At 35.5% G+C, this 22,986-nt stretch overlaps 1 protein-coding gene and 2 non-coding genes across 3 annotated transcripts; 1 reads left to right on the forward strand and 2 right to left on the reverse strand.

Annotated features, from left to right (window-relative positions):
* Nucleotides 1–433: 433 nt before the first annotated feature.
* On the reverse strand, nucleotides 434–540 carry LOC112100501. The gene has a single exon (XR_002906869.1). It is a non-coding gene; the product is annotated as a small nucleolar RNA R71 (small nucleolar RNA).
* An 8,901-nt stretch (nucleotides 541–9,441) lies between these two features.
* On the forward strand, nucleotides 9,442–9,548 carry LOC112100567. The gene has a single exon (XR_002906935.1). It is a non-coding gene; the product is annotated as a small nucleolar RNA R71 (small nucleolar RNA).
* A 2,130-nt stretch (nucleotides 9,549–11,678) lies between these two features.
* Nucleotides 11,679–20,537, reverse strand: LOC18048535 (TMV resistance protein N). The gene is made up of 5 exons (XM_024187130.1): nucleotides 20,059–20,537; nucleotides 18,089–19,184; nucleotides 17,715–18,002; nucleotides 17,410–17,593; nucleotides 11,679–11,737 (listed from the first exon to the last, which is right to left on the reverse strand). Exons 1-5 carry the CDS (start codon nucleotides 20,535–20,537, stop codon nucleotides 11,679–11,681), a joined length of 2,106 nt encoding a protein of 701 aa, XP_024042898.1.
* Nucleotides 20,538–22,986: the final 2,449 nt, after the last annotated feature.

Consider the following 22,986-nt stretch of genomic DNA (forward strand, 5'->3'; position numbering starts at 1 on the left):
AATAGATACGGTGCCTGATTTGGTTTAATCATCTAGCGATTCAGAAGAACAAGTGATGGATAGAGCTGCACCTGTAGAAAAAACTCTTAGAGAGTTAGCTGAACTAGACTTGAATCAGCAACCACTCTACATTCAATATGTAGATTTGGAGGTAAATTTTGAATTAAAGTCTGGTCTTATTCATTTATTACCCAAGTTTCATGGTTTTGCAGGTGAAGATCCTCATAAACATCTCGAGGAGTTTCATGTTGTATGTTCAAGTATGAGACCACAAGGCGTGACTGAAGAGCAGATTAAGCTGCGTGCTTTTCCTTTCTCTTTAGATGGACTAGCTAAAGACTGGTTGTACTACTTGCCTCCTGGATCAATTACAACATGGAATGGTTTGAAGAAGCAGTTTCTCGAGAAGTACTTTCCTGCTTCAAGAGCTGCCAACATCAGAAAAGATATTTGTGGGATCAGACAACTTCCTGGGGAAACTTTGTATGAGTATTGAGAGCGATTCAAACAATTGTGTGCCAGCTGTCCTCAGCATCAGATTTCTGATCAACTTCTTATTCAATATTTTTACGAAGGACTGTCATTAATGGATAGGAGTATGATAGATGCTGCTAGTGGAGGTGTGTTCGTGAACAAGACTCCAACTCAAGTAAGGGAGTTGATCTCAAATATGGCTGCCAATGCACAACAATTTGGCAGCAGGCAAGATGCCACTTCAAGAATGGTGAATGAGGTAAATATTTCTTCTGTTGAACAACGTTTAGATAAACTTACTTCTCTTGTGGAAAAGTTTGTTTTAGGTAATGTGCAACAGATAAAGACTTGTGGCATTTGTTCCAATATGGGTCATTCAACTGATATGTGTCCTACACCTCAAGAAGAACCCGTTGAACAAGCCAATGCAATTGGAGGATTTCCAGGCATGCCTCAGAGGAGGTATGATCCTCATGCACAAACATACAATCCGGGATGGAAGGATCACCCCAACTTCAGCTATGGAGTTAGGCCGTAAGGATTCCCACAACAGTATCCACCAAGACAACCAGCACCTCCACAGTCAAACTCCAAGTTAGGTATATCTCTTAAAGAAATTGTTAAATCACTTGCGACTAACGCTCAACAATTTTAGCAGCCAACCACAACAAGCATTCAGAATTTGGAGAGCAAAGTGAGTCAATTGGCAACTACGATGAGCCGTCTAGAGTCTCAAGTATCAGGGAGATTGCCTTTACAATCTGAGGTGAATCCAAAGCAAAACGCTAGTGCCATCATCCTTAGAAGTGGGAAGGAGTTGCAAGAGCCTAGTAAGAAAGTGACAAAGCATGTAGAAGATGAGCTTGAGAAGAATGAATTGATGCCTAAATCCAAAGATGCACAACCCACCAGAGCGAAACCCCTACCTATTGTGATACCTCCTCCTTTTCCAAATCAGTTTGCAAAATCCAAGAAGGAGGAACAAGGGAAAGACATCCTTGAGACATTTCGCAAGGTTGAGGTAAACATTCCCTTATTAGATGCTATAAAACAAATACCTCGATATGCTAAATTCCTTAAGGAACTATGCACCTCCAAGAGAAAATTAAGAGGAGATGAAAGAGTTCACATGGGAGAGAATGTTTCCGCAGTTCTCCAAAAGAAACTACCTCCTAAGTGCAAGGATCTAGGTATGTTTACTATCTCTTGCAAAATTGGTAGTGTTAGAGTTGAAAAGGCTATGTTAGATCTAAGAGCTTCAATTAATGTCATGCCTCGTTCTATTTATTCATCTTTGAATGTTGGGGCATTAAAAGAAACTGGCGTGATAATTCAACTAGCTGATAGGTCTAATACATATCGTGATGGGGTATTAGAGGATATCTTAGTACAAGTTAATGAGTTGGTTTTTCCTGCTGATTTTTATGTACTTGATATGGAAGAGGATAACTCCTCTAATTCTATCCCAATTTTGCTAGGAAGACCTTTTCTTAACACTGCTAGAACTAAAATGGATGTACATAAAGGGACTCTTACTATGGAGTTTAATGGAGAGGTTATAGAGTTCAATATGTATGATGCTATGAAATATCTCAGTGAGGAACATTCGGTATTTTCTATGGATGTTATTAACCCTATAGTGCAGGAAGTTTTTTATTTGGATGTTGAAGATTCATTGGTAGCTGCTTTAAATAACAGTTTGGGCCTCGAAAGATTGCAAAAGGATGAAAATGAGTTTGTTTTAAATTCTGTATTGCAAGAGACAATTTATGAATTAAATTCTTTGAGAACTTTAACTCATCATATGTCTAATATTGAATTACCTTCATCTCATGCAAAACTTCTTCCATCTAATTTGTAGGCACCGAAAATAGAGCTTAAACCATTGCCGAGTTATCTAAAGTACATGTTTCTAGGAGAGGATGAGACACTTCCGGTGATCATCTCTTCAAAGCTTAGTACTTTAGAGGAAGAGAAACTTATTAGAGTGCTGAAGGATTACAAAAAGGCTATTAGGTGGACAATTACAGATATTAAAAGGATAAGTCCGTCTATGTGCATGCATAGAATACTACTGGAGGAAGATGCCAAACCTTTAATTCAAGCTCAACGCCGTTTGAATCCACTCATAATGGAAGTAGTGAAGAAAGAAATTCTAAAACTTCTTGATGCAGGTATAATCTATCCAATTTCGGATAGCAAATGGGTAAGTCCGGTACAAGTAGTACCAAAGAAAACTGGGATAACAATTATTGAGAATTCTTATGGTGAGTTAGTACCTACCCGAGTTTAGAATGGGTGGAAGGTTTGTATTGATTTTAGAAAGCTTGATTCACTCACTAGGAAGGATCATTTTCCTATTCCTTTTATTGATCAGATGCTTGAAAGGTTAGCAGAAAAATCTCACTTTTGTTGTCTTGATGGCTATTCAGGTTTTCATCAGATACCAGTTGCGCCCGAGGATCAGGAGAGGACTGCCTTCACATGTCCTTTTGGAACCTTTGCGTACCGACGTATGCCATTTGGTCTTTGTAACGCTCCCGCCACTTTTCAGAGGTGCATGGTCAGTATTTTTTCAGACTATGTAGAAAACACTATAGAGGTATTTATGGACGATTTTATGGTCTATGCTGATTCTTTCGATGATTGTCTCTGTAATCTGAAGAAAGTGCTTGAAAGATGCATTGAAACAAACCTTGTCTTGAATTATGAAAAATGTCATTTTATGGTAAATTAAGGCATTATTTTGGGTCATGTAGTCTATGTTAGAGGAATTGAGGTAAATAAAGCTAAAATAGATGTTATTAAATCTTTACCTTATCCCACATGTGTGCGGGAAGTTCGTTCTTTCCTTGGTCATGCAGGTTTCTATAGACAATTTATCAAGGATTTTTCGAAGATAGCTCAGCCTTTATGCAAGCTTCTTCAGAAAGATGTGACGTTTGATTTTAATGAAGCATGCAAGGTAGCATTTGATAAACTTAAGGAGTTATTGACTTCAGCTCCAATTATACAGCCACCAGACTGGAGCCTCCCTTTTGAGATAATGTGCGACGCCAGTAATTATATTATTGGTGCTGTTCTCGAACAAAGGGTTGGAAGAGCTGCTCATGTGATATATTACGCATCGAGAACACTTGATAGTGCTCAATGCAATTACTCAACAATGGAAAAAGAACTTTTAGCTATTGTTTTTGCTTTAGAAAAATTCCGTTCATATTTATTGGGTACTAAAGTGATTGTTTTTTCTGACCATGTAGCTTTCAGATATTTGCTCACCAAGAAGGAAGCGAAACCGAGACTTATTCGCTGGATCCTACTGCTTCAAGAATTCAACTTGGAGATCCGTGACAAGAAAGGAACAGAAAACTTAGTTGCAGACCACCTTAGTAGATTGATCACGAGTGAAGAAGCAGCACCTTTGAAGGATGATTTTCCAGATGAGCATCTCTTTGTAACTCAAGGTATGGTTCCTTGGTACGCTAACATTGTCAATTACTTAGTTACAAGAATACTACCTAGTGATCTGACGAGGGCTCAAAAAGATAAAATTAAGAGCGATGCTAAATACTATGTTTGGGATGACCCTTACTTGTGGAAACATTACTCTGACCAAGTCATCAGAAGGTGCGTATCTGAGTTTGAAATTCCTTTTATTCTTCAGTTTTGTCACTCATATGCATGTGGTGGTCATTTTGGTCCCAAAAGGACAGCATCCAAGGTGTTAGAATGTGGTTTATTTTGGCCTACTTTATTTCGTGATTCATACATGTTTTGTAAGTCGTGTGAGAATTGTCAAAAGACTGGTAATTTAAGTCATAGAAATCAAATGCCACTTACCCCTATTCTTGTATGTGAAATATTTGATATGTGGGGCATTGATTTTATGGGACATTTTCCCTCATCTTTTGGCAATGCTTACATTCTTTTAGCAGTGGATTACGTTTCTAAGGGGGTAGAGGCTAAGGCCACCTGGACTGACAATGCTAAAGTTGTTGTAGATTTTGTCAAGTTTAATATTTTTGCCAGGTTTGGTGTACCGAGAGCGATGATAAGTGATAGAGGCACTCATTTCTGTAATCGAGTGGTGGAAGCTTTGTTCAAAAGATATCATGTTACCCACCGAGTGTCTACCGCCTATCATCCGCAGTCAAGTGAACAAGCTGAGATATCAAACAGAGAAATCAAGTCTATTCTTGAAAAGATAGTTAGTCCAAATCGAAAGGATTGGAGTTTGCGATTAGATGATGCATTATGGGCGTATTGCATGGCTTACAAAACTCCCATAGGTATGTCTCCTTATCGTTTAGTATTTGGTAAGCCTTGTCATTTACCTGTAGAACTTGAGCACAGAGCATACTGGGCAGTTAAGCAATGCAATATGCGGATGGATGAAGCGGGAAAGCAAAGGAAGTTGCAGCTGCAAGAGTTGGAGGAGATTAGAAATGAATCCTACGAGAGTTCGCGATTTTACAAGAAAAAGACGAAGACATTTCATGACAGAATAATTTTGAGAAAGGAGTTCTCTGTTGGTCAAAAAGTTCTTCTTTTTCATTTTAAACTTAAACTTTTTCCTAGTAAATTACGTTCTCATTGGGTAGGACCTTTTATTGTTACTAATGTTATTCCTCATGGTGCAGTTGAGATTCGGACTCCAACCTCTGATAAAGTCTTTAAGGTTAATGGTCATCGTTTAAAACCTTTTTATGAAGGTTTTTCGGTGAATATTGTGGAGGAAATGGCTCTCGAGAGTCCTATTTATGGAGATTGATGCATAAATGTGTCTAGCCAAAGACATAAAACAAAGGCGCTTTTTGGGAGGCAACCCAAGTGATTTGTTTATTTTGGTTTTTGTTTTATCTTCTTTTAGTTTTGATTCAAATAAAAAAAAATTAAATAATGTGTTTGCTTATTTTGGTCAGAAGAAAATTTTTGATAAGGCGTGCCCACGTGCTTATTAGAAAAGTACTTTTGAAATTTTTAGTGTCTCAAAGTGATTCATCACTAAAAAAAAAAATATTTTTTTTCCTTCTTTTCTTTCTTTTATATATATATATATATTTATTTATTTATTTAAAAAAATGAAAAAAAAAACAAAAATCACAAATCACAAATCATTGTTCACAAATCCATAAGTCAAAAAAAAAAATTCATTGTTGATTATCGTTTTCACCAGCAGCAGCCGCATCAGTCCCACCTGCAACCACTAGCCCGCGCGCAGCAAGCCCCAGCCATCACCATCGCGCAGTGCATCAGTCCCGCGTGCGCAACGCAGCCGAGCAGCAGCAGACGAGCACACCCCGCAACGCAGATCCTCAGCTCCAGCCCCCGCGCGCAGTTCAAATCAATCCAGTCGTCACCATCACGCAGCAGCACAGCCGCGGGCAACGCAATGCAACCAGCAGCCCACGTGCGCCGCACAATCAGTCCCACGCGCAACACAAGCCCCAGCAAAGCAACTAGCATCACGCAACCCCCGCAACGCAGCACGAACCAACCAACTCCTAAGTGATCTTTCTTTCCTAAAAAATTATATGCTAAGAATCGATGCACACATTTCAAAACAGGATCACGTAAGAAAGAACTCTTTGATTTACTCGGGTCATAGGCATTGTGATCAACAGATAAATTACACCAAAGACCATAAGGCTCAAAATTTTCGCTAAAGTCACAAGTTGTTCCTAAATATGCATCACTAGAAGAATAATAATCATCAATGAATCCTAAAGCTAGGTTAAAATTCGTGATAGAGTGTGAAAAATTTCGTTCCATTAACCTAAACTTTATAACATTCGGGATATGCAAAGTAAAATCATTCGGTATATTAAATTGAAAAGTAGCATAGAACTCCCTAATCAACTCAACATAACCCAAACAATCAACATCAACAAACTTACGCAAACCAATCTTATCTATCAAAGAATCAAAATTATCCTTAACATTCAATTTTTCAAGAGTCGGGTAATGAATATACTTAGCTGGAAGTATTTTTCGCTTGGAAATATCTTTATACCTTTCTTTCTCTTGTTGAGTCGTGAATGTGAGGCACCCTCCGAGATTGGATTCCGCAAGTGGCAAAACACTCATGTCTTTTCCATATTTCGATCTTTGTCTCACGGCTTGGCGTGAATTTGAAACTGTATTCCATGGAACCGTAGTGGGAGTGGCAATCTTGGATTTCTTTGCGACGGGTGTCTTTTTAGATGACTTGGAAGTTGATGCTTTCCTCTTCGGCATTGTTACAATAATTTCACTCACGGATTTCGATTCACCCGGTTGGAATACAGGGCGTAGGCTGGTTGCGGACGATTGTTGCTCGGTTGGAGCTTGGCGCGATGGTGGATTGCTGGTTGTGCGCTGGTGATACTGGTTGAGTGCGGGATGCTACGCGTTGGGGCTGATTCTGATGCGCGCTGCAGGGGCTGGTTCTGCTGCGGTAGTGACGCTGGTTGTGTTGCGTGCGCGGGCTGGAGCTGATTCTGCTGCGCGCACGGGCTGCTGGATTTGTGCGCTAGGGTTGATTGCACGTGAGAGCTGGGCTGATGCTGGTTCTGCGCGCTGCTAAGCAAAGGCTGGATCTGCGCGCGCGGGTTGCTGCGTGGCTGCTCGGTGAAGGTTGGAGAAGAAAACCAATTCTGTGAATTAGGGATTTTGTGAACAGTAATTTTTTTTGTTTTTTTTTCAAATAATATATATATATATATATAAAAGAAAGAAAAGAAAGGAAAAAAACCTTTTTTTTCATTTTTTTAATTTTCAAATAAATAAATAATTTTTTTTTTTTAATGATGAATCACTTTGAGACACAAAAAAAATTTCAGAAGTACTTTTCTAATAAGCATGTGGGCACGCCTTAAAACCATTTTACTTTAAAAATCACAGAAGTACTTATTAGTTAAGACGTGGGCACGCCTTATCAAAAATTTTCTTCTAGCCAAAATAAGCAAACACATTATTTTTAAAAAAAAATCTGAATCAAAATTAAAAGAAGATATAACAAAAACCAAAATAAATAAATCATTTAGGTTGCCTCCCAAAAAGCGCCTCTATTTTATGTTTTTGGCTAGACACATTTATGCATCAATCTCCATAATTAGGACTCTCGAGAGCCACATCCTCCACAATATTCATCGAAAAACCTTCATAAAAAGGTTTTAAGCGATGATCATTAACCTTAAAAACTTTGTCAGAGGTCGGACTCCGAATCTCAACTGCACCATGAGGAAAAATATTAGTAACAATAAAAGGTCCAACCCAGGAAGAACGTAATTTACCCAGAAAAAGTTTAAGCTTAGAATGAAAAAGAAGAACTTTTTGACCAACAGAGAACTCCTTTCTCAAAATCATTCTATCATGAAATGTCTTCGTTTTTTTCCTTGTAAAAAACTTCCTGCACTATAGGGTTAATAACATCCACAAAAAATACCGAATGTTCCTCACTAGGATATTTCATGGCATCATTCATATTGAATTCTATAACCTCTCCATCAAACTCCATAATGAGAGTCCCTTTATGTACATCCATTTTAGTCCTGCCAGTCTTAAGAAATGGTCTTCCTAGCAAAATTGGGACAGAATTAGAGGAGTTATCCTCTTCCATATCAAGTACATAAAAATCGGCAGGAAAAACCAACTCAATAACTTGTACTAAGACATCTTCTAATACTCCATCAGGATATGCATTAGACCTATCAGCTAGTTGAATTATCACGCCAGTTTCTTTTAATGGACCAACATTCAAAGATGAATAAATGGAATGAGGCATGACATTAATAGAAGCTCTTAGATCTAACATAGCCTTTTCAACTCTAACACTACCAATTTTACAAGGGATAGTAAACATACCTGGATCCTTACACTTAGGAGGTAGTTTCTTTTGGAGAACTGCTGAAACATTCTCCCCCATGTGAACTTTTTCATCTCCTCTTAATTTTCTCTTGGAGGTGCACAGTTCCTTAAGGACTTTAGTATATCGAGGTATTTGTTTTATAGCATCTAATAAAGGAATGTTTACCTCAACCTTGCGAAATGTCTCAAGGATGTCTTTCTCTTGTTCCTCCTTCTTGGATTTTGCAAACCGGCTTGGAAAAGGAGGAGGTATCACAATAGGTAGGGGTTTTGCTCTGGTGGGTTGCGCATCTTGAGATTTAGGCATCAATTCATTCTTTTCAAGCTCATCTTCTACATGCTTTGTCACTTTCTTACTAGGCTCTTGCAACTCTTTCGCACTTCTAAGGATGACAACACTAACGTTTTGCTTTGGATTCACCTCAGATTGTGAAGGAAACCTCCCTAATACTTGAGACTCCAGACGACTCACTGTAGTCGCCAATTGACTCATTTGGTTCTCTAAATTCTGAAGGCTTGTTGTAGTTGCCTGCTGAAATTGTTGAGTGTTAGTCGCAAGTGATTTAACAATTTCTTTAAGACATATACCTGACTTGGAGTTTGACTGTGGAGGTGCTGGTTGTCTTGGTGGATACTGTTGTGGGAATCCTAATGGCCTAACTCCATAGCTGAAGTTGGGGTGATCCTTCCATCCCGGATTGTATGTTTGTGCATGAGGATCATACCTCCTCTGAGGCATGCCTGGAAATCCTCCAACTGCATTGCTTGTTCAACGGGTTCTTCTTGAAGTGTAGGACACATATCAGTTGAATGACCCATATTGTAACAAATGCCACAAGTCTTCACTTGTTGCACATTACCTACAACAAACTTTTCCACAAGAAAAGTAAGTTTATCTAAACGTTGTTCAACAGAAGAAATATTTACCTCATTCACCATTTTTGAAGTGGAATCTTGCCTGCTGCCAAATTGTTGTGCATTGGCAGCCATATTTGAGATAAACTCCCTTGCTTGAGTAGGGGTCTTGTTCACCAACACGCCTCCACTAACAGCATCTATCATACTCTTATCCATTAATGATAGTCCTTCATAAAATATTGAATAAGAAGTTGATCAGAAATCTGATGCTGAGGACAGCTGGCACACAATTGTTTGAATCGCTCCCAATACTCATATAAAGTCTCCCCAGGAAGTTGTCTGATCCCACAAATGTCTTTTCTGATGTTGGCAGCTCTTAAAGCAGGAAAGTATTTCTTAAGGAACTGCTTCTTCAAACCATTCCATGTTGTAATCGATCCAGGAGGCAAGTAGTACAACCAGTCTTTAGCTAGTCCATCTAAAGAGAAAGGAAAAGCACGCAGCTTAATCTGCTCTTCAGTCACGCCTTGTGGCCTCATACTTGAACACACAACATGAAACTCCTTGAGATGTTTATGAGGATCTTCACCTACAAAACCATGAAACTTGGGTAATAAATGAATAAGACAGACTTTAATTCAAAATTTACCTCCAAGTCTACATGTTGAATGCAGAGTGGTTGCTGATTCAAGTCTGGTTCAGCTAACTCTCTAAGAGTTCTTTCTACGTGTGCAGCTCTATCCATCACTTGTTCTTTTGAATCGCTAGATGATTCAACTAAATCAGACACCGTATTTGTTTCAGAAAGCAAAGGCAACGAGGATCGTTGCTTAGCTCGCTTCGTCTGTTGTCTCAGCTGGCGAGCTGTCTTCTCAATTTCAGGATCAAACGAAAGTGTACCTGTACAAGAAGAACGAACCATACACCAAGTAAAACGTAAAAAGGATTAAATAAACGACACCAATCCCCGGCAACGGCGCCAAACTTTGATGGTTGTCGAAGTCAGCAAAAATAAATACCTACTCTAAATAAATTATGTATAGTGATTGAGCAGGGTCGTGTCCATAGAGATCGGTAATTATTTAAATCCTTTTAAAATGTGAAACGTAAAATGGGGGAATTGTTGACAATAATAAAAATCAAATTAAAATAACAAGAATGCAAATTAAAGTTGTAATTCAAATTGGAGAAAGCTCTGGTTGAAGGAATTAACTCAGCTTGATTCGACTACTAATCATTGATTCAAATATAAATTATTACTACTTATGAATAGACCGATTATAGCTACTGAGACCCTCTAATAGCCAATCTCTCCTTAACTAGTCGATAACCAAGGTACGACCATTGGTTATTTCCCTAATCAATAGACAACCATAGATACGATCATAGGATTTAATTAATTGACAACCTCAAAAACCAAAGAGACCCAAATCCTAATCAACAAACACATACGATGGTTCATTTAAATTAGATTGTTTATTCTCACAACACAACTCTCTGCTATGTTATTTGTCACAAACATTAAAATCTTCATACGATGAATCCTTTAATTGACAATAGATTAAGTTGATAATTAAATAGTGGCCAATTATCTAATTAACAAACATAATCATGATAATAATTCAGAGAATAAACAAATACCCAAAAAGTAATAAAACAGTTAAAGCATAAGAAAGATCTCATAGTAGTGATGAATCAAAGCTTCATTAACCTTCAACCAGAATAATAGGTTTAGTTCTTCATAGAGAGAAGAGAAAAATTTAGATCTAGGGTTTCTCCCTTTTCTCCCCAAAAGTCCCTCTTTTTCACAATAGATTCCTCCCTTAAATACTCTCTCTCTCTTCTCCTCTAGAATTCTATTTAAAATAAAATACTAATATCTGAAATATTAAATTTGTAATTACAAAAATAACCAAAAATAGAAAACACATTAAACTAAAAACTGCAGGTCCGTAGTTGACAGCACGCACTCACGCCTTATCAACAAAGTTCTTCTGACGCTCATAATTTCTCCAAGAGAACAATCATCCTTAAACATCATCTTGTAGCTCAATTTTATCACCAATCAATAAAATTGTACCTACAAAAGTAAAACACAAGTAAATCACTATTATTAAGTGCAAAACATCGATATTAAGGGAAGTAAACAATGCAAAACTAGTGCATAAATTGCACTCTAACACCTCTTGATTGTATCATGGATAAATCTGATTTAGATCTGAGTCCATATTTTAACAGATTCATCAACCCATTTTCAGACATGCCATGAATTGTAAATTAAGCCAAATATTCACAAAAAACAACAAAGAAACAAAAAACAGATTCTGTGTTCAGCCGCAAATGGGCTGTTTCACAGCCAAGCAAGAAAACAAATGAAGAAAATTAATTGCTTTCCACTGGTTCAAGAATTAATACCATTATTGATTGCTTCTCTATTGGAAGAAATAATTTTGAATAAAGCACAGCATCATTACTATAAATGTGATGATAATTTTCAATCATCGGAAGATGATAATTTCTTCATACATGCGTTCTATGGCCTGACTCTGTTTTATGTCTAAAACTCAAGAAATTCGACAATTCCTTTGTTCTACCACATCGTTCATTCAACAATAAATAATCAGATTCTGTCACGTATATTTTTATTTAGAAAATTGCAAAAAAGTTAGTCGCTAGAAAAACTAATTGTAATTGATTAAATAAACACTGGGCTTGTGCTCGCTATATTGAATCAAAACAATACATATTTAGTGAAGGAATCTCAAAATGTGCTCACTAGCTATGACTCGTGTAGGACAAACATTCACAAACTGACCTTGTTGATTGATTGCTTTTGCTTGGCAAATCATAGAGTTGATGCAACACATCAGGTGGGATGCACGTTCCTTCGTGGGCATATTATCCAACACGTCCTAGGCATGAGAATAATACCATAATTCCTCAACAACTCCCCTCTTCATCTGATCATATTCATATAGATATTTGTCTTTCTTCCTAAAATCCTCAATCCAAGCTTGCCAATTCATTTAATAATATATTTATATTGATTTTTAAAATATAATACCAAATTTGGGGTTACTATGGTCAAGAATATAATTTGGAGGGGGGGGGTGGGGAGCGCAAAATGAAACACTTAAAGTCAATTATTATGTGATCACTTACAGTTGATTATTGAGGGATTACAAACACTTAATCCATCCCATCAACAACCAAAAAAAAAAAAAAAAAGAAAGAAAGAAAGAAAAGACTCAAGAGTATTTGCAAAAGATAATTATAAAGAGTGACTATGGTCAACGGTGGAGAATGGAATCAAAGACATTATCAAAGGTAACAAAAGCTTCGATCATCTAAACACAGAGACTTTTCTTCAAGTATAGTTAAATAATAATTTATATTACTTAATGAAACAATAAGTATTTATGACAAATAAGATACATGGAATAAACCAACCTCTCCGCTTATCATTTTCTCTATTGTGTTTTTTTTTTCCTCTGTCTCTCCTTCTTGTTGTTTAGTAGATGACACAACATTTCATTTTGTTTATTCAATTTGCTGTTGGAGCATCTTCCAGGAAAGTACAGAAATGTAAATATACAGGTAATATTATATTTATGAATTATTTATATGTACAGTACATACTAAGTAACTAAAATAAGACAAATGAAATAATAAAAATATAAATATAAATGAGATAAGATCAAATATATGATATGATGATACTAAGTAAACAATATTGTTTATGGTAGGCTAGTCATTTGACCAGATGAGAAAACCATCTAAAACATTATTGCTGTAATGTTATACATTATGTACGAAACAGGAATGTAAGCACAGTAGTAATATAATGTTATACATATCAAAATTATGTCTACAAATAAAAAATAAATCGCTAGTCGGCGTCTCTGGTTCTGACGCAATCAATTTCAATTTAAGCATACCTCTGTTGACAACCTGAGTATGCTTCATGACATTCGAACCAGAGCAGAGAAAATCAACTGCATAAATAATACAGGCCTAGTCACGACATCGGGAGAGTAAACAAATGGACTGCATGGAGATGCCCCAACTTGGCCATGATGCAAGTTGAACACTGACGGAGCTTGTAAGCGAACAGGAGCACCAAGTGCTGGAGTAATTCGTGATCACAAAGGGGCTTGGATCTTTGGCTTCGGAATGAATACAGGGCATTGCTCTGTTACGGTGGCTGAGTTATGGGGTTTATATCATGGTCTAAAACTGGCATGGGAGCATGGGATAAAGTGGCTGGTGGTGGAAATTGATAGCCTATGTGTCACTGAACTGGTTAGGAAGCCTGTGGATACTGACAATGAGTACACTTCCCTTCTTCAGCCTATCGAGGAGGTTATGCAGCGTAATTGGAACAACATTATCATTAACGATGTCTACCGTGAGGCAGATTTCACAGCAGACTATCTCGCTAATTATGCTCTATCTCTTCCTCTAGGTGTTCATCATCCTGCTAATCCCCCACCTGGTGTGACTCCTCTTTTGTACCATGACTTGTATGGGGTGGCTTACCCGCGTTCTGTTTTATTCTAGCTCTTTTTAGAGCCTCATCATATCAAAAAAATAAATAAGTAAAATTATGATAAAGATATGCGCGTATGAGATTATTTTAGAGACTTTCGGGGTGTCAAAAACTTGACTCTTCTTGATTATGGATTACAAGCTGTTCCGAACTTAGAATCAATAAATTGAATAGCTGTCGAGCACACTTGTAGAAAGAGTGACCCTATGAGCACCCCTTTGTCATTCTTAAAAAAACCCAACTTCAAATACAACTATATATAAGGATAAATAACAATTAGTCAACCAATTAGATCTTTTTTCCTGCAAATTAACTGTATTCATTAACGTCCCTTTTTTTTTTTTTTTAATTTGTCATGACTTCCTGCGTATTGAAATTAAATTTTCTTAAATTTAAAATATTCTATTATTCTTTTTGTAGTTCTTATTGATTGAATAATTTTTTTTAATTACAGATTACGTACAATTATATTATAATTTAAAATATGTGTAATTTAATTCAATAAATTATAATTTAAAGTATTTTAAATTTAAGTCAATGATTAACATTAAAAAATTCATCACCGATAAAATTTTTTAATTCGTATGTAGGATTGATTTGAAATTAACAACACTGCTAAAAAAAGAAAGAAAGAAAGAAATTAGAAGAGTGTATAAAAAAAGGACATTTTTTAAATTAAAAGTAAGAATAACCTTTTTTTTTTAAAAAAAAAAAGAGGTCTTACAAGGATATAAGAGGGGTGTCAATAATGCGACTCCGTGAAAAGAATTAACAAGAAAATAATAAAAAATATTTTTACAATTAACTCACACATCTATTGAAACAAGAACCTAAAACTTAAAGTCTTAGAAAAGCTTCGCGGTGAAGCTAGACCTCAACTTTGATAAGAAAATAATATTAAAAATTAGATGAGTGATTAAAAAAGGGATATTTTGGGAGTTACCAATAAGAATAACTAGAAAAAAAAAGTAATAAAAAAAGGTTTTATGAAAAGATCGGGGGGTCAATAATCCAGCGTAAAAAGAACAAAAGTAAAAAAAACTCAAATTAAATAAGCACAGCTAAATTCAACGAACTCATGAAGGCCCAAAAAAGTTCCAACATCAAAATAAAAGGGATAAGAATCACAAATGTTCACAATGAAGACAACCATGAATATATTTTTTTTTGGGTCAAAAATCTTTTTGGTCAAATATGTGATATGATCCTTGTACAGAAAAATATGTGATATGATCTTCATACATAAATGATAATTTTACTTCATCAAAGTTCATTTGTCATTCAATTTCATTTTTCTCTATAAATTGTTATAATTTGTACAGTTTCTTTAATTCGCAGCTTTTTGTGAGACTTAAAATTGCTTTAATTTGAAATGTCAAATCAGAAGGTGCTAGTGTTATTCTAGGGTAAAATCTATGCAAATTCAATAAGAATCTCAACAAGCGAAAATCCATATCAGCTTCATGTGCTGTATAATTTAGAATAAGCTTAGTTGGCCTACTCAAATAGAAAGAACAGTAGAAGCTGTACGCCAAAAGAGTGAAAATAATAATAATAATAATAAAAGAATATATTTAACCAGATTGCAATGAGATACTTATTTTATTGTTCACTCATAGCAATTTGTATGCAATTCATCAATTATGACCCCAGTCCTCAGCCCTTTCAAGTGTACCCAAAAACTCGGACGTTTAATAATGGATACAAAATGACAGAATGCTGCAATGAAACGGAGAAACAAGTAAGAATGCAAGACAGAGGACTAACTTTCCTTCTTTTTTTAATTTTCAACTCGTGAGAAATCCCAAAATACAAAGCTTCAATTTGGTCGAGCAACACATTCTGATTCTGACCAACTTCTGAATCCAAGTAGAGCATTTCTAGTAATTTAACGTGAAAATAAATTGCAAGATTAGAATAAATAAAAACTAAATGAAATACCATGTGCAAATTTAAAGAGCATAAATTGAAATTGGGATGTGTACTTACACTGTTACACTAGGCTTTGCCCTTCATTTGAATTGTCTAAATCTTTTAGGTGGTGGTTCCTCATCTTCATCGCAGCAGCCACTGCCACTGGCTTCAGCTGTCCCAGCACTTTCTGCAAGGCCTCGCTTTGATGTTGTGGCTACTTCCATATTAGATCCAACAAAATCGTGAGGGGATTCATACAGATTATAAGAAGTAAAATGAGTCCACTGCTTTGTTGCTTGGTCCAACTCCTCAACTTCGTGCATATAAACTGGATGGAAGCCACACCTCTTCACGTTCAAATCAGTACCTCGCCGATATAGACCTTCTTCAATAAATGACAACTTAAAATGATTAGATTCAAAATTCCACTTATCATTGTAGCATTCTTGTCGAGACAAATAGAATAGCCAAAGATGGTCTGACCCAGCATGACCGAAGTTCCCTCTAGAACGAATAAAATGACTGACATTAGAACCATCCATGGAGCAGTGTAACTCAACTTGGGAATACGAACGCCATAAATAGGTACCAGTTGAATGCTTAGGGACATGAAAAACACAGCAAATAGCATATCCCACAACCTTATTCATATTATACAAATATGAAGGCCTTGTGACTGTTATTGAAGAACCCTCATTCTGATACATGAACCACTCTGGAATTTCACTTCCTGGAACAACAATGCTAAATTTATGGCTTGGATCTGACACTGCCTGCAACAGAAAAACAAAAAATGAACAGGTCCATACCATTGCTTAATTGTCAGGCATAATCTTGGCATAGCTGGAAGAAACGGAGTGAGAGACTGACCTCAAGGTACTCTCGTAGCATCGAAATTGCAAAACTGTTGTTCCCTGGCAATTTCAAGCTATCTATACAATTAATCATTGTGTGGTCGGACTTACCTAGTTTTAAAGCACCAGATAATGTCACCAATGAAGAACAACCATTCACTGTAACTACGTTTATGCTAGATGGAAGTTGTGGCAGAGATTGAAGCCTTTTACAATCTTCCAACTCTAGGTTTTTAAGATTTAAAAGACCGTTAATACTTGCTGGCAGCGTAACAAATTTGTTTTTACTCAGATACAACTCGTTTAATGAGTGTAAGTTGCCAATATCACTCGGGATTGCTCCTTCCCCTAGGCCACAGTCACTGAGATCTAATTTTGTTAAAGAGCACAAACCTGACAGAGAAGGCAACATTAAATCCACAGGACATGAACTCTTTCCCATCAAATTGAAGGGAAGGAACAAATGCCATGATGCAGCTGATGGTGGCCCATTGCACCCTAAAAAAGAGAGTGTTCTAAGATTGTCCATAAGAAAAATGGAGGATGGAGGTCGTCTTATAGCTGTTCCGCTTATATCAAGTTCTTCCAAACTTTCTACTTGCCCAAGCGTCTCTGGCACATTTTCAAGTTTGGAGCAGCCAGAGAGATTCAAAGTTTTTAGTGATTTCAAACCGTTTATATTGCTGGGAAGTCTCACGAGACTTTTGCAGTCATTCAAAGTCAACTGAACAAGTCCAGATAGAAGTTCAATTGATAGTGGCAGTTCTTTGATATCAGTTCCATCCAAAAGAAGCTCCCGCAGACACTCCATACTTCCCGCAACGTGTGGAAATTTCCTCAATTTCAAGCAACCAGAAAGAACAAGTGTTTTAAGCGATTTCATAAAAATCTTTCCCGGAAGAGTTGTAAGACTTGTACAACCTTTCAAGTTCAACAAAATCAGCTTATTGTGAAGCAGTAAAGATGGGTGAATCTCACGTAACCTTGTACATCCTTCAACATCCAACTCCTCCAAATTTGGGACCTCTGTGAAGTCTGGAGTCTTAATCAGATTCTCTGAATGGCTGAGTTCCATGACTTTCAACATGTTTAAAGGCTGTTGAAAACAAAAAGGAGCTGAAATGATATTTCTTAATTTATATACAGCTATAATAATAAAATTGTCATCAACAATTATTCACTAAAAAAATAAATTAGTGACAAAACATTGATCTTACTTTGATTCCTTTCCATAATTCTTCAATGCAGCTGTAACACATTTTAAACTCCACAGTTTTATCCAATTGCAAATTTGATGGCAAAGATTTCCAAGGATATCCATGCCAATCAAGTAACCGCAACTTGTTAGAGAGGTGTTCAAGGCCTTGAGGAAGTTGCAGACCACAGATTTTGAGCAATCGTAGGTTGGTCATCTTTGAAAATGCTTTCGGACTAGCACTTAAATAAACCTTATCTTGGAGAAAGTAATAATCATCAAGTATTATTCCTTCAACTACTTCAGTTCCCTAAATATTATCAACAAAATAGTTCATTAGAGATTTTACTGGGTAAAAGAAAAAAAATTTTCCGATCCCCTTTATTAGTCACTTACTGTGTTTTGTGACAATACATGGCATAGGTCTGCTTCCTCCCACAATCTGCTGCGTTTTCCAGGCTCCCGTGGGGACTGCCTCCTAACAATTTGTCGACCCATTTCTAGTAACAAATCATGCATCCATAGTCTGTCGCTCTCACATATTGTTAATAGAGATTTTTCAATAAGAACACCAATGCCAATTACCGGTTCAAAACCACAGCTATCGAGAATTTTTGACACGTAATCTCTCTTCTCCCCTTTAAAGAAACACGCAACATCGAGAAATATTTCCTTCTCTGCTTCCTTCAAGCCATCAAAACTTATCTGGAGTATATCTAGAATCTCATTTTCAGGTTCTCTTTTTAGTCTTTCCAAGGTACTTGTCCACTCGTCCACAGGTCTACCAAACAAAAAAGAACCCAAAACCTTGAGAGCTAATGGAAGACCACCAGCATAATTTACAACAAGTTGAGATAGATGAACATATTCTTCCCTGGGCTTCTGTGTTTCAAAGGCTTTCAAACAAAAGAGTTGGAGTGCCTCATCATAAGTTAGTGCCTCAAGCTTAAAAACTTCCTCGACTCGATGCAACTTCAACAAATGTTCATCCCTCGTTGTTATTATGATTCTGCTGCCCGGGCCAAACCAATCGCGCTTTCCAGCTAATCTTCGTAGTTGCTCAACATGAGCGACATCATCGATCACGAGAAGGACCTTTTTTTGTCGCAACCTACGTCCTATCATGTTAATACCGTCATAGACATTTCGTATGTTATTATCCGCAAGCTTCAGTAAATCAGAAATGAGCTGCTTTTGCAAAGAGATTACACTGCCTTCTTTATCATATTTTTCTTTAACATCAGCAAGAAAACTACTACCATCAAACTCGTGGGAGATCAAGTCATAAACAACTCTTGCAAGAGTTGTCTTTCCTAGACCTCCCATACCCCATATCCCTATCATACGAACATCATTGCACCCTGCACCCATAAGAAACTTCAGTTTCTCCAAGCGTGATTCTATTCCTACTAGCTCCTTAAGAATCTCTGACTCTGTACGAATTTTACTTGATATCACATTGACAATTTCCTCAATAAATTCTGACTCATTGCTGCAAATTGAAAACAACAAGAGAAGATTACTGTTGTTAAATTAAAGTTTGGGTAAACATAGTAACAAATCAATTCCATATTATGTATACAATCCAAACTATATAATATTCACTTCATCAAATTGAAGTCGTATAAGCAAGTAACATATATTATCGCGTGGGTCAGAAACAACAAGAATGAGAAAATTCAATTTCTTTTGCTGTTTTCTTCTCATGTACATATTATTTCTTTCTGTAGGAGGATAAATTAGATTAAAAGAGAATTTATATCAATTTTTTATAAGAACAATTATTGCTCACATGAAATCAATTAGATGATGATGATAAATGTCCCAAATGATGTGTCATTTAATAAGTGGTTGATAATTCTTTAGAAGATTCGAGTGAGTTAATTATATTATTTCAAGAACTAATTGATGGACGTCACATCATTTTGGGATGGTTTTTTGAAATAAAAAATTTGAGATGTGTAGCACTACAATTAGCTAAATATGTAATGATATTGATGGTAGCATTGGGCTTGCGATTATTGTCATTGTTATTATTAACAGTTACTAAAGAGTCAATCTAAGAGTAATGTTTTATTTTTATTTTTTAGATGTGATTAATAGAGCACAAAGCAACACAAGATACATATGTATAGTCTTCAATAGTTCAGAACACAATAATTTATAGTATCAACATCCATATCTATTCATTTGCAAATATTAATTCATTTATAGCACTACTACTTTAATAACGACACATCATATGATATATATACATATTAAACAGAAGCTGTTAAATTGAAAACAATGTTGAATCATGAATACTAATCATGCAGAACAAAATAATAATAATAATAATAATAATATTTGAGAATAAGAATGATTACCTGTCCTTCAATTCCCAACCTGATATATTGGCCACCACTTTTAAAGCGTGTCTCCACTTTTGTACTTTTTCTATATTATCCCTGAAAAATTCTTCGTGTTTGGTAAAAGCTTCTCCAAAACTTGTTGTCTGTTTCCTTACAACAGTTGGTTCCACATCATAGAAAATTGGAAAAATCTGATCCTCTCTATTTTTGTATTCAACAATCTTGACAAGTTCATCCAAGCACCAAGTGGAAGAAGCATAGTTTCTTGAGAGAACAATAATTGAAATTCTTGATTCTTCAATTGCTTTAAGGAGATTTGGTGCAATGGATCCTCCTTTCTCAAGTTGTTTGTCATCCCTGAATACATAAATTCCTTTATCGTTCAAAGCAGTATAGAGATGACTTATGAACGTTTGACGGGTGTCTTCTCCTCTAAAGCTTAAGAAGGCATCGTATTTCCTATGAGAGACATCTTGGCAGCTCGTGGAAGCCATTATATTAATTTGTTCCTGAAAATTTAGAATAAATCAAGTGAAATCCAGTGAACGCACAATACCATGCAAACAATAAGATTCATTCAAAATTATGGGCATCACAAAAATGAAAATTTTATAAATTATATATAAATTCTACTTTTTTTGACAACCTACACAGTAACTCGTATGAATAGTGACTCTAAATAGTATTGCATGAACAATATTGTATAAACAGTAATCCGTGAACAGTAATTTCAGGATTAATTAATTAGAAAAATTAATATATCTACCGTTTTAATTTGTTTATGCTGATTAAAATAGATCTAAATTCTTTACACATGATAAACCCCAAAATGTAATATAAATTTTTTCTAGATGCTAATCGGGGAGTGTGCACACCAATCTCTGCTTAAGCAAATCTTGATTATAGCCTCTAAAAGAAAGCAGAGTGTTTGTACGAAATTAACATTCAAAGATTTCTTTCAATTTTTACATTTTTTTCTTTTACATCAAGATGTGCAAAATTAATTCTGAAAATAAAAGAGAGAGATTTATGAGATAGAACTTACAGCTTTTGAGTGTATTGCAGGAAGCCCTTAAATGAATTCCAATGCAGTATTATTATTATTATTACCACAACTCCGATGCAGTGTTTGATTCAAAGAATTTATTCATGTAAATATCCTTTGGGAAAAAATAAATTAAGCAATAGGAGTTGTGTTGTTGTCAAAAAGTGGCCTCTTTAATAATCAATAAATGTTGTCACTGCTTACTCAGACGATGAACTTAGCATCGAACTTCCTGGAAGCTTCAAGGAATCTAAACGAAAATTATCAGGCTTTTCAATTGTATACGCATCTTTGCCATTCTGCCCATTAGCCGTGTTGAAACCATTGGATTCCATATTTCCATTAAAATGGAGTGGAATCCAACGGTTGATATTAATAACTAATTAAAAATATTAAAATTATCAGCAATCTATAGGAATTAATGGTAAACATAATGATCTTTATTACTGAAACTTTAATGGAGTCCAGCCAGGTGGGAATCAATATGCTTTTTACTGTTTGAATTTGATTTTAAGTAGCAAATAGCTTCTTTTTTTTCAACTTTTATGTTTGAACTTGTTTCATTTTTAGTTTTAATCAATTCGATTGACCCAGCACAATGATTTAAGGATAAGATTGGGTTGGGTTGAACATATTTATTTGATTGGTTGGTTTGATTTTTTTTAAACTAATCAATAGTGGGTGGGTTGGATGACCACCCTTACAGAAAGAAAAATTAAAGTTCTTTATCATAGAAATATGCAAAATCCATACACTTAAAAAAAATTATGCTAAACTGTAATTACTGTTTAAAAGCTTCCAGTGAAAATTGATTTAACTTATAAAATCTGCGTTGTGTATAACACAGCCTGATCAACAAATATTGTCAAATGTTATTTATCGAGATCCAAAGAAAAAATTTACAAACCTGAAGATTCATCGAGACTTACGAAATTCAAGGAGATAAAAATTATTAATTATTAGTGTTAAAAAAGAGAAAATAGAGAGAAAGAGAAAAATAATGTAACATAATTACTTTAATAATTTCTTTTAACATAAAATTATTGAACAACAAATTAATGATCTTCTTCTTAACTAAACAAACTAATTGACAGCCTCTCATTTACTTCCAAAATACAATAAAAAAGTTTTTCAGATGATGATTGGAGAGCGTGTTTGCCGACTTTTACTTAAGCAAATCTTAATTAGAGCCTCAAAATGAAGCAAATCAAGGAGTTGATACATAACAAATTAAATTACCATTCAAAGCTTTCTTCCAATTTTATTTATTTCCTTTTTTAAACATCCAGGATGTGCAAATTAATTCTGAGGATAAAAGAGAAATGTATAAAATAAAACTTACAGCTTTGAGTGTGTTGAACGAAGCCACCTAATTGATCTGATCAACTCCAATGAAGTGTCTTGATTCAAAGGAAAGAAGTTAATCTCAGGCAAATATGTTTCTTTTGGAAACAAAAATGCAACTTCCAGCTGCCCCAGATTAATTTATATGTATTCCAAAAGCAAGTCTTGGTCATCTCAGAAAGTGGGGGTGAAAAAAGCAAAAAAGCGAAAGGAATCTAAATTCTAAAGGTTATACTTTTTAACTACTTCATTACCTCATAGGGGCGAAAAAAAGAAAAAAATTAGAGAGGTGTGATTAGATTTAAACGGGGTGTATTTTGCATGCCGCGCTAAAAGCTTATAGTTGAGAGAATAAAACTCTTTTTATGTTTTTTTAAAGTTATTTATAAGATAAGGTAATTTTGCATCCTTCTAAACTTATTCGGCAATAACCCCAAATGATCTTTAAGTATAAGAAGTAAAGTTTAAAACTAGATAAAGTATGTATAAAACTGAAAATTAATTCTAATTTTATTCATATACCATATATGTCTAGTAATATAAAAATAACTTTT

Source organism: Citrus clementina, unplaced genomic scaffold (assembly GCF_000493195.1).
Source record: "Citrus clementina cultivar Clemenules unplaced genomic scaffold, Citrus_clementina_v1.0 scaffold_3, whole genome shotgun sequence".
Lineage (NCBI taxonomy): Eukaryota > Viridiplantae > Streptophyta > Magnoliopsida > Sapindales > Rutaceae > Citrus > Citrus x clementina.